The sequence below is a fragment of the Neofelis nebulosa genome, chromosome 16, assembly GCF_028018385.1.
Source record: "Neofelis nebulosa isolate mNeoNeb1 chromosome 16, mNeoNeb1.pri, whole genome shotgun sequence".
Classification (NCBI taxonomy): domain Eukaryota; kingdom Metazoa; phylum Chordata; class Mammalia; order Carnivora; family Felidae; genus Neofelis; species Neofelis nebulosa.
The window spans coordinates 62,312,515-62,325,532 of record NC_080797.1 but is presented as its reverse complement, the minus strand read 5'-3'; the positions used below and the strand labels follow the sequence as shown (position 1 = coordinate 62,325,532).

Genomic DNA, 13,018 nt, shown 5'->3' with positions numbered 1-13,018 from the left:
AATCACTGCTACACATAGTCAAAATCAAGTCATCACCAATAACATCTAATTGAATAGTAACTTCACAATTTTTCTAGCTGCATCCCTTCTACACAAGGAGAGCCAGAAATTAGTGGTCCTTTTTGTGAAGAAATAAACATCATGCTGAAAAAATGAGAGATTTCAAATTAGTTAATGATAATGTAGAAACTACAACACAGGTTACTCATTTCTTAGGAGTTTTAAATAAGGATTTTCTTTGGGACCGTGGGACTTTAAAATTAAAGAGTAGAACTTTAAAAATATTCATGCCTAACTGAGGTCTTAAGCGGTACTGAGTTTGGCTCTCTAAGTTAGATTTAAAAAAAAAAAGGCATACATTGGAATAGGTAATTCAGAGGAAAAGTCTTTTGCAGAATAAATATTTGAAATGCAGGGTGCTTTCTGTCTTCAATGTAACCTTCAGAAATGTTTCTAGAACATATATTTTATATAACTGAAAAAAGCAAGACCCATTTTATAGTCGAAACAAAAAAAATTTTAGGGGTGTCTAGGTGGCTCAGTTGGTTGAGTGTCTGATTCTTCTCTTGATTTCTGCTTGGGTCATGATCCCAGGGTCATAGGATGGAGCCCTGTGTTGAGCTCTGCACTGAGCATGGAGCCTGCTTGGAATTCTCTCTCTCCTTCTTCCCCTCTCCCCTGCTCACACACACTTTCTCTCTAGAAAAAAATTTTAAAAAAGAAATAAAATACATTTTTAAAAGTGGCTTCTAATATTACACGCTACATTTTTCAGGAGTCCAGTGAAGCTTTCTATATGTAACATCACCAGATTACTTCTTTATGAATGGGCTTCCTGTGCAAAAGGAATTCTAAGTAAATTGACAACAGAAACATTCTGGTTTGCATTTAATTGATTGTTCAAGGCCTAGATGCATATTCAGTAGCCAAATATGTCTAAGGTTTGATTGATCTGATATGCCAGAAAAAATGCTAATTGAAATGATTATTTTCTGAAAAGACTTTAACAATCATTCCACAAAACAGGGAGCCAATGTCATAGAAAAACTGCATTGCTACCTGAAAGATGATATTTTCTTCTTGATATTGGAACCTCCTCTTGCAGTTCAGGACTCACAAATAGTTCCTCTTCATATATTTGCTCCTGAGTCCTCTTTTCCTGTGGGAGGATTTCAGTATGTTCAAAGGAAGCAGACTCCCTAGTTTTTCTACTTTCTCTGAAGATACTACCTCTTCCTGACTGTAAAGTTGAATCTATGTCCTGTTGTTTTTCTGGAATTATCTCTCCAGATGGTTCTTGTTCCGCACGTGACCCTTTGTGTGGTTCTTGTTCTGTTACTGACTCTCTGTGTGATTCTTGTTCTGAGATTGACCCTCTGTGTGGTCCTTGTGCTGCTATTGATTCTCTGTGGCGTCCTTGTTCTGCAGTTGATTCCATGTGGACTCCTTGTTTTGAAGATGATACTCTTTGTGGTGGTCCTTGTTCTGTTACTGAATCACTATGTCGTCTTTGTTCTGTTATTAACTCTCTACTTGATCCTTGTTCTGGAGTTGACCCTGTGTGGGTTTGTTTTGTTACTATTTCTCTGTATAGTTCTTTTTTTCCAGTAGACTCTTTGTCTTGTTCTTGTTCTTTGGTTGAAATTCTGTTTGGTTCTTGTTCTGCTGTCGTCCCTCTCTGTTGTTCTGGTGGTGTTGATTCTGTATATTCATCATGTTTATGTTGATCTTCTGGAGTTTCTAACAATTTGCTTTGGGTTTTGCTAGCATGTTTTTCAGAAAGTAATGCATTTATCTCTAAGAGCACTTTGTCAAAGTCTTCATAAATATGTTTCTGATTATCCATGTCTCCCCAGAACTCAGGCAAGTCTATCTCTTCAAATTCAATGAATGGCCCTAATGCAGAAAACAAAATATTTACTTAAACAATTGATCTTATAATGCAGAATCAGAGCCAGTAAATTCATGCAAAACAGCATTGATCACAGTAATTATAACATAGTAATTATAACAAATTTAAACATAATTTAAATTATAACATTTAAAACAATATTTAAATAAATAACAGCTTTCCCTCCAACACAAGAGGCAAAAAGATATTCAAAGGAACATAAAAGATGCTCACTACTGTAAGTTAGAAATCATCTCTTCCTAAAAGGTGTGGCTTTGGAAATGAACATGATTCTTCTTTTTCTACTTGCAGAGTTGCTTAAAACTGCCAAAACAAATAGAATTTATCCAGATTTGAAGGGGTACACACACACCAATGTTTATAGCAGCATTATCAACAATAGCCAAACTATGAAAAGAGCCCAAATGTCCATTGACTGATGAATGGATAAAGAAGATGTGGTATATTTACAATGGAATATTACTCAGCCATCAAAAAGGACGAAATCTTGCTATTTGCAATGACATGGATGGAGCTAGAATGTATTATGCTAAGCAAAATAAGTCACCCAGATAAAGACAAATATTACATGATTTCATTCATATGGGGAATTTAAGAAACAAAACAGATGAACACATGGGAAGAGGGGGAAAGAAAAGAAAAGAGGGAAACAAATCACAGGAGACTCTTAACTATAGAGAACAAACTGAGGGTTTGTTGATGGAAGGCAGGGGATGGGCTAGATGGGTGATGGGTGTTAAGGAGTGCACGGTGTATGCAAGTGATGAAACCAATATTACACTGCTTGTTAACTAAATTTTAATAAAAATTAAAAAAGAATTTATCTACTCTTGGTCCTCCCACAATAAGCACAGCATAGGGATTAGGGGGAGGACACATGTCTTCCACCTCAAATACCTTTTCAATATCTGCAATATCAAAATAAGGCAAGTCTCTATCCATGACTATCATTCCCTGGACTATGTTTTCCCAATATTAATTTCCCCCCTTTCTTATTCTCCACCTTTCTTTCTTTTTCATTCCTTAATTCTTTTCCTCCTCAACTTATATGAACACCTGTTTCATAAATCTAGGGAAAGATTAGATAGCATTCATCAGAACTCCACTTAAACACCACCACCACCACCACCACCACCAACAACAACAACAACAACAAAACAAACCTGGTGTCCAGGACCACTCTCTGTAGTGGGATTCATGACACAAAACTGTTCCTTTCTCACCCAAAACATTTAGTAGCCACGCTGTAAAAGTGTGATTCCCACAGTTTTCAGGATTACTCTATATCACCCATAGATTTTTAAGTATCCAACTAGTTTTACATAGAACTAAAATATTGACATTCTTTGGAAAACCCATCAATTTAGAGCCTTTTTTCTTTAAAAAATAAAAATAAAACCCATAATTCTATTTGTTTTGGTAGTAACATAAAAAACATTTTACTGTATTATTTCAATAAAGGCATACAAGTAAAAACGCTTGGGAGAAGAAAACCTAGAAATGTTAGAATTCTAAGTTAGATATTAAAACTAGAATTACCATTACCAACTTAATTTCCAAAATATTCAGATTATCACTCAAGCACCTCTTCATTTGAATGAACTTAAAATTGAGTTCTAACTTGACAACTTTAGTATCACACTATAGTGAAAAATACATCTAGTTGTGATGAGTGAATTGTGTGGGGAATGAACAGTTAGATATAGCTATCATGATCTAAGGGAGATGTCATGTGAAGGGATTCCATGGGAATAGAATGGCTTTTATTATGCCGGTGTATTACATCATTCCAGCTTGAGCACACTCCCTTTGAGTGGCACTTACATTGTCTTGGGTTTCGCAGCAAACTTCTGAGCATTTTCGAACTTTGGTCATAGAATGTTTCCAGCAAGGCCAATGTCCTCTGCCGACCCAAAAACCCTACCTAAGCAGAAAGTTTGCAATTAGTTGTCACAGAAAATTTGAGATTTTTGTGTAAATGTAATATGGCATATTGAAGCTTTTATCATCACCACTACTACCATCATTACGTAAATAAAAGCTGAGGAGTCAAAGTCAGGAAAGTTATACCTTGTCTTCAGGCTTATATTCTACTTCCCCATCCTGTGACATGTCAAAATACCTTGCACTTAAATATACGCTTAACAAATAGTTACTGACTTAATTGTTAAATCCAATGTACAATGCTCAGTTCTTATCTAATTTGATCTGAGTATGACACTTGAAACAATTAACTGCTCCCTACTTGTTCCATTTTTCGCATTGTTTTTATTTTGAGAAACATTTTAATTATAGAAAAATAGAGAAAATGATAAAACTAACACTTGTGTTCCCAACACCCAGAAATGATGATTATCAACATTTTGTTTATGTACTTTAAAATATATTGTTGACATCATAAAACATGTGTACTTCTTAAAATTGCTTTTACTTACTCAACATTGAGATCAATTCATGTATGTAAAGAAATATACTTTATTCCTTTTAGCTGCTGTTTTCTATTCTATAATATGAAAACACTGTAATTTTTTTAAGTCCCTTTACTGATTGGCATTTCAATCATTTCCAGTGTTTTGATACTCAAATAATGCTGCAATGGATTTCCTTATACACATCTCCTTGAGTACACCTGTAAACATTTCCTTAAGGGAATAATTAAAAGTGTAATTAATGGATTGTATACTATGTGCATTTTCATCATTAGTAGTTATTGCTAAATGTTCAACAAAACACCTATACCAATTTACTTCTCACCATTACTGAATAAGAATGTCATTTCTCCATATCCATGCCAATACTAGATATTGTTAAAGGTTACAATTTTTTTTCAATCTGATGGATAAAAAATGGTATCTAGCTATTTTAATTTGCATTTCCCTGATTCTTAGTGACATTAAATATTTTCATTTGTTTACTATGTATTTGCATTCCCTCATCTATGAATGGCTTTTTTACGTCCTTTTCCTTTCTTCAGTTAGAAAGAGTTGCCTATTTCTTACTAATTTGTAAATTTTTGACAATGATCATTCTGTGATCTATATAGCAAATACCCTTTCCCAGTTTATCTCTTATTTTTTAATTTAACTTTTGGTGAGTTTAGTCATATCATAGTTTTTAATTTTGAGGAAGTCAAATATATTGATTATTTCTTTTATGATTTGTGCTTACTAGAGGTATTCTTTAAGAATATTACCTACCTGAGGTTTAAAGGCATGCTCTATACTTTGTATGGGCTTCTAAAATGTTTATAATTTTGGGGCGCCTGGGTGGCGCAGTCGGTTAAGCGTCCGACTTCAGCCAGGTCACGATCTCGCGGTCCGTGAGTTCGAGCCCCGCGTCGGGCTCTGGGCTGATGGCTCGGAGCCTGGAGCCTGTTTCCGATTCTGTGTCTCCCTCTCTCTCTGCCCCTCCCCCATTCATGCTCTGTCTCTGTCTGTCCCAAAAATAAAAAAAATAAATAAAATAAAATAAAATGTTTATAATTTTGTTTTCCATATCTAGGTCTTTGATTAGATAGGACCTATTTTTCCTCATTATGGAGGCTCAAATCTAATTTTAACTTTTTTCCCAGTTATTCCAACTTAGCATTTGTTGATTAGGCTCTTCTTACTGATATCTATTGCTACCTATGTCATATGCTAAATTCTCACATACTCATAAATCTAATGTCAGGTCCAATATTCTGTAAATACAGCTTTATTTTGAAAAACCCGGGAAATCCTCCCCAGCTTGCTCTTCTTTTTATAATTGTTTTTGCTATATTTGGACCTTAATTTCCATATAGCTTTTAAAAAGTAAACCTTTTTTTATAGTACAACATACATACAGAAAAGTATACAAATAATAAGCATATGGTTTTATCACAGTATAATCACACCAGGAGCTGTTTCTCAAAGGAGAATAGTTAACATTAGTAGAGGGTATAATTTTGCTCCAAAACTCAAGTAATCTACACTGTAATTCTTCTATTGCAACTTGCCATAACATTCCAATTTGCCCCATACACTTCAAATACTGTAGGATGATCTAGGTGTTAAGGTATAAAGTAAAGAAGAGTTTTTGCACTGTAGAGTACAAAACCTACAAAGCCTTTTCTTTCTCTAGGACTTTAGTAGCTAACAGCTCATTTAATGTGTAACAACAGAATATAAGAGTAAAGGTTGTTCCTAAAATGTAAAAAGGTCCAATAAGCATTGTTCCTCTTTTTTAGTGGCAGACGACATATTTGCTTCATATTTGAGATATCCTGTCATGTTTCAGGATATGCTAAAAATATTGCCATGGTAGTAAACCCTGAATTTGTATGGTTTTTATCTCTCACCCTCTGACACATATGGGTTTTACCAAAGCATCTAAAGCATCATGCTCAGCAGATCCAATCACCATGATGGAAATCATCGTGGTTAGTAGATCTGACATTCTGTGAAATGTCTGCATAATAGATTTTAATAGAAAGAAAGAGGGCTGCTTATTGCTCTGGCAAGGCAGTAAAAGTATAGTGCTGACAGGTTAAATCAAACATCTGTTGGTCCTTGTAAACTGCTCTAGAGAGAATAGTATTTGACAAACCAATAGTTGTAAATGAGGAGGTTGTGTCAGTTTGGTTCAATAAAGATTCCACACAGTGGATAACAACTGCAAATGGAGTTGTAATAGTCTACAAACATTCTTTAAGATCTATCTTCTGCATAGGCAAAACAGGAGAATTAGACAAGAATGTGATAGGGTTACTTCTTCTGAACCTTCATTCGTGTGTTTTTATATCTAATTTCTGTGGAATGATTTTGTTTTTGTTATTTTTGTTTATTTTTACCATTCTGGCAGACTGAGAAAATTCAGGAGTTTCTATGTGGTCCTTCCTACCATGACATCCTTTAGTCCCTAATTTGTGAGGATGCTGCTAGTCGCTGAGTATGTCTATTCTAATTATACATTCAGGAACCAGAAACAAACAGAGCTAAATCCAAAGATTAATTGGGGGACCAAAAGAGCATTTATCACTTGACACCTATAAGCTCTAATTTTAACCAGTGGTCCACTGGGGGATTTTGAGATCTTAGGAATTAGTATTAACTTGCAGTCAGTGTCTGGTAATCTCTGAAAGTCTGGGATATTTTCCTTTTTCCAATGTATATCACCCTAGTAAATGGCTACAGGTATTTTGAGGAATGCTTGCAGTAAGATCTACAGTATATGTTTGAGGCAGTCTTGTAGGATTCTTTCTCAAGAGAGCCAGACTCCTGTTCAATCAAAGAATTCTGGGTGTATAAATTGGCTTAAGTCTGGAAAGTGGATGAGAAGCCAAGATTCTCCCTTGAGGTGTCTCAACTCATGTTTTTAGCCTCATAGTTAGAGCTTTTCTGTGAATAACTCTAGTAATAATTTAATAGACATCTTATCTATGTAACTCTAAGGAAACTGGTCAAACTTTTCAGATGGCTACTTTAATTCTTATTGTTCATTGTGGTAATTCCAATTATACATTCAGTAAGTAGGTAAATAACCACAGTGTAAGTCCCAGACAAAATGAATTCATTATAATATGGACCTTGACATTGGGCATTGAGTTAAAATGCCATTTATCTATGATATCTATGAGCACTGACTTTGACCAGTAGATCTTGTCTCTGGCAGTTAAATACCATGTCTTCTATCATTCTGGAATCCCATAATTTCAATGGCACTATCTACTACCATCAACTTCAGCCTACAGAGGACAGCTACCAAAGAGATTTTTTTGGAGATACTAGTCTTCCCCTCATTAATGTACTTCTCAAGAAAGTGTCATCTGTGCCCTCTGGGGGGATATGGTAAAGGTGCATAATGGGCAGGCTACATAAGAGAAATCAACTTTAACAACCTTATAAGCTTTTGGATTTCTTCCTCTATAGTATTCCAAGAAGACTCTGGCATCTCAATCTCATTGAACATAAGCCATATTTGAGTCAAGGTTTCAATTTACCTACCAAGAAAACTGTTAAAACCATTCACAGATACTCAAAATATTATTGCTAAGTAAATTTTCTAAGTATAACAATATTGACAAGTTTGAGCCAATCCAAACTTATATCTATCCTTCCTAGTCTAAAAGTTTTATAATCAATCCCCACACATATTCTCTAGGTTTTTGCTGCTATGAATTAGTAAAAACTTACTATTCCCTTAGAGTACCAACAATCACCCTCAGTACAGATTTGACTAGTCCTGTTGGGACATGCTGAGATCTGACTCCAACTTTGGGTCTAATGGCAATGAATGTTGGACAGGTGGGCCTTAAGGAAAATAGACATCCCCCTGCAAGCTAAGTGCCTTAAGTGAAGTTATTATGGGGGCTCTAAGGAAAGAAAAGCTAATATTCTCAAACAGGAGAGAAGGGATTGCTTCTGCTGCCAAGGAAGGCTTAGAGAGATTTGTACTTCAAGTCTTAGCTTCCATCCAAACGTAAACATTCCAAGTCTCAAGGTCCCTCTATTTTCCAAGCAGCATGCTGACTTTCCTATAAGAGACTTGACAACTCTGTGAATTCAACTTGCATTTTAATCCTGTTACATTAAATTTAGAGGCTGATTTTTCATCCATATCTGCCCTAAAAATAAAAGAAATAGAGATTCCTTCAGAGCCATTATGAAAATTTTATCGTTTTCTGACTGCAACTTGAGCTGAGAATTTAAAGCCCTGAGCTTGTCTTTTACTTTCTACAATATCTCCAATGTAATGAAATGAAGCCCATCCACTGACAGCCCTTGTAGTCAACACTTACTGTAATTATGGTCAAATGCAACAGCCACTTGGTCTCTTAAAGCCCTTCCTTCAAAAGACACTTCATCCCAAGCAACCACAGTGACAATTTAAAAATATTTTTTCATTGAGGAATAATAAATACGTAACAAGGTGTGCAAATACCAAATGTTTATTTCAGCGAATGTTTACCTATACTATACTGTATACTCTATATAAGTACCACTCAGATAAAGATATAGAACATTTTCATAATTGCCCGAAGGCTCCTTCATGGCATCTCTTAGTCAATAATTCCTCCAAAGGTAATTATTATTATGATGTTTTCACTATAGATTAGTTTGCTTATTTTTGTATTTCATATAAATGAAATTATATAGTATATACCCTTTTGTACCTTTTTTGTTCAATATTATATCCATAAATTTTATTCATGTTTAATTTTTCTGTAATTTTTTTCATTGCTACATAATAATCCACTAATATATAAAGATTTATTATTAAAATCTTTAATATATATAGATTTATTAATATATATTAATTAATATATAAAGATTTATTTAATCATACCATTATTGATAAACATTTGTACTATTTTTAGTTTTTTACTATTATAAATAATACTATGAGCATTCTTGTTTTTTTATCAACCTCAAAGAAGTATAATTTACATCCAATAAAATGAGCCAATTTTTAGCGTAGAGTTCAATGACTTGTGACAGTGTATACACCCACATGACTACCACCAAAATGAAGATATAGATTTTTTCATTAAATCAAAAAGTTCCCTTGTGCCCCTTTGTACTCATGGCCCCAGAAAACTATCATTCTGCTTTCTACTGCTATAGATCAGTTTTCCTTTTTCTAGATTTTCATATAAACGAAATCATGTAGTATGCATTCTTTTATGTCTTCTTTCTTTCACTTAGTATAATATTTTTGAAATGCATCAATGTTATTGTGTGTATCAGTACTTCATCTCCTTTTATCACAAAGTAGTATTCCATTGTAAGGATATAATACAATGTGTTTATCCACAAGTTGATGGACACTTGGGTTGTTTCCAGTTTGGAGGTGTGAATTACGCTAAGAGCATTGGCAAACAAGTCTTTGAATATTCATATTTTTCATTTTTTCTAATTTTATTTCATTTCTTCTTGGTAAATAGCTAGGAGTGGAATTGCTGGTTGCTGGCTCATATGGTAAATATATGTTTACTTTTTCTCTATTAAAATTTTTTAAAGTTATTTATTTTGAGAGAGAGAGAGAGAGAGAGTTGCAGAGGGGCAGAGAGAGAGAGAGAGAGAGAGAGAGAGTCCCAAGCAGGCTCTTCACTGTCTGCACAGAGCTGGACATGGGCTCAAACCCACGAACTATGAGATCATGACCTGAGTCAAAGTCCAAGCTGTAACAAACTGAGCCACCCAGGTATCCTTATATGTTTAACTTTTTAAGAAACTGCCAAAATGTTTTCCAAAGTGTTTGTTCCATTCCTATCAGCAATATATGAGAATTCTAGTTGCTTCATATCTTTGCCAATATTTGGCATTGTCAGTCTTGTTTTTTTTTTTTAATTCCAGTATAGTTAACATACAGTGTTATATTAATTTTGGGTATGCAATGGAGTGATGGAACAATTCTATACGTTACTCAGTACTCATCATAAGTGACTCTTAATTTCCTCCACCTATATCACCCATCTCCCCATCCACCTCTCCTCTGGTAACCATTACTTTGTTCTCTATAGCCAAGAGTCTATTTTCTGGTTTGTCTTTTTTTTTCTTTGTTCATTTGTTTTGTTTCTTAAATTCCACAGATGAGTGAGACCATATGGTATTTGTCTTTCTCTGACTGACTTACTTCACTTAGCACTATACCCTCCTGATTGATCCATGTTGTTGCAAATGGTAAGATTTTATTCCTTTTTATGGCTGAGTAATATTCCATTGTATACATATACCACCTCTTCTTTATCCATTCATCTATCAATGGATACTTGGGCTGCTTCCATAATTTGGCTCTTATAAATAATGCTACAGTAAACATAGGGGTACATATATCATTTTGAATTAGTGTTTTTGTGTTGTTTGTGTAAATACCCAGTAGTGGAATTACCGGATCATATGGTAATTCTATTTTTAATTTTCTGAGGAACCTCCATACTGTTTTCCACCAGTTTGCATTCCCACCAACAGTGTCTGAGCACTCTTTTTTCTCCACATCCTTGCTAACACTTGTTTCTTGTGTTTTTGATTTTAACCATTCTGACAGGTGTGAGGTGATATCTCATTTTAGTTTTGATTTGCAATTCCCTGATGATGAATGATGTTGAGCATTTTTCATTTGTATGTTGGTCATCTCGATGTCTTCTTTGGAGAAATGTCTGTTCATGTCTCCTGCCCATTTTTTAATTGGATTATTTGGTCTTGGGGGTGTTAAGTTTTAAAAGTTCTTAATACATTTTGGATACTAACCCTTTATTGGATATGTCATTTGCAAATATCTTCTCCCATTCAAGTAGGTTGTCTTTTAGTTTTGTGAATTGTTTCCTTTGTTGTGCAGAAGATTTTATTTTGATGCAGTCCCAATAGTTTATTTTTGGTTTTGTTTCCCTTGCTTCAGAAGACATATCTAGAAAAATGTTGCTATGGCTGATGTCAGAGAAATAACTGCCTGTGCTCTCTTACAGGATTTTTCTGGTTTTAGGTCTCACATTTAGGTGTTTAGTCCATTCTGAGTTTATTTTTGTGCATGGTGTAAGAAAATGATCCAGTGTCATTCTTCTGATTATAGCTGTCCAGTTTTCCCAATACCATTTGTTGAAGAGACTATCTTTTCTCCAATACATATTCTTGCCTCCTTTGTTGAAAATTAATTTACCATATCAACAAGGGGCTATTTCTTGAGTCTCTATTCTATTCCATTAATCTCTGTGTCTATATTTGTGCCAGTATCATACTGTTTTGATTAGTATAGCTTTGTATTAATATCTTGACATTTGGGACTGTGATACCTCCAGTTTTATTCTTCTTTTTCCAGATTGCTTTGGCTTTAAGGTCTCTGTGGTCCCATGCAAATTTTAAGATTATTTGTGCTAGTTCTGTGAAAAATTCTGTTGGTTTTTGATAGTGATTACATTAAATCTGTAGATTGCTTTGGGTAGTATGCACATTTTAACAATATTGGTTCTTCCAGTCCATAAGCATGGGATATCTTTCCATTTGTTTCCATCGTCTTCATTTTCCTTCATCAGTGTTTTACAGTTTTCACAGTATAGGTTATTTACTGACTTGGTTAAGTTTGTTCCTCGGTATTTTATTATTTTTGGTGCAATTATAAATGGGATTGTTTTCTTGATTTCTTCTTCTGCTACTTCATTATTAGTGTACAGAAATGCAATGGGTTTCTGCATATTGATTTTGTATGCTGCTACCTTACTGAATTCATTTATCAGTTCTAGTCATTTTTTGGTGGAGTCTTTAGGGTTTTCTATAGAGAGTATCATGTCATCTGCAAATAGTGAAAGTTTTACTTCTTCCTTACCAATTTGGATTCTTTTCATTTCTTTTTGTTGTCTGATTGCTATGGCTATGACTTTCAATACTATGTGGAATAAAAGTGGTGAGAGTGGACATCCTTGTTATGCTCCAAGTCTTAGAAGAAAATTCTTAGTTTTTCACCATTGAGTATGATATTAGTTGTGGGTTTTTCATATATGGCCTTTATTAAGTATGTTTCCTCTAAACCTTCCATGTTGAAGGTTTTTAATCATGAATAGATGCTGTACTGGCACTGGCAGTCTTTTTAACTCTAGCTATTCTAAGTGGGTGTAATTTTTAGCTCATGGTTTTAATTTGCATTTCTCTGATGACTGACACTGAAATATTTCCATGTATTGAGCATACATATATTTTCTCTTCTGACATGTCCATGGCATTTTTAACTGAATTATTTCATTAAGTTATAGGAGTTCTTTATGGGTTCTGGATTCAAATTTTTTGTCATTAAATGTATTGCAAATATTTTCTCCCAGTCTATAGCTTCCTTTTCATTTTCTTCATAGTGTCTTTCCAAAAATGGAATTTTAAAATTGCTTTTTATCAAATTTTCTTTTAAGGTTCATGTTTTCTTCTGGAAATTTGATTTTTACCTTAAACATTTAGGTCTAAAGTTTATTTCAAGCTTTTTTTTTTTTTTTTTTTGTATCGTGTGAGGTAAAGCTTGAGGTACTTTTATTTCCCCCTAGAGTTGGTAGCCAGTTTTTCCAGAACCGTTATTTCAAAAGATTATCCTAGGCACCACTTTTTGTTGAAAAGCAATTGCCTGTGCACATGTGGTTTTATGTCTGACTCTACCTGGTTCCATTAG

General features: G+C 34.2%; 1 protein-coding gene across 25 annotated transcripts in view; it reads right to left on the bottom strand.

The window, feature by feature from the left end:
- Positions 1 to 13,018, bottom strand: part of EFCAB5 (EF-hand calcium binding domain 5) — a 193,714-nt gene that overhangs the window by 61,717 nt on the left and 118,979 nt on the right. For all 25 annotated transcript variants that reach the window (XM_058704035.1, XM_058704052.1, XM_058704040.1 and 22 more), the window contains 2 exons: positions 3,737 to 3,836; positions 1,060 to 1,896 (listed from right to left, as the gene is read on the bottom strand). In XM_058704035.1, coding sequence (XP_058560018.1) covers positions 1,060 to 1,896; positions 3,737 to 3,836 — 937 coding nt within the window. The remainder of the gene's footprint in view (positions 1 to 1,059; positions 1,897 to 3,736; positions 3,837 to 13,018) is intronic.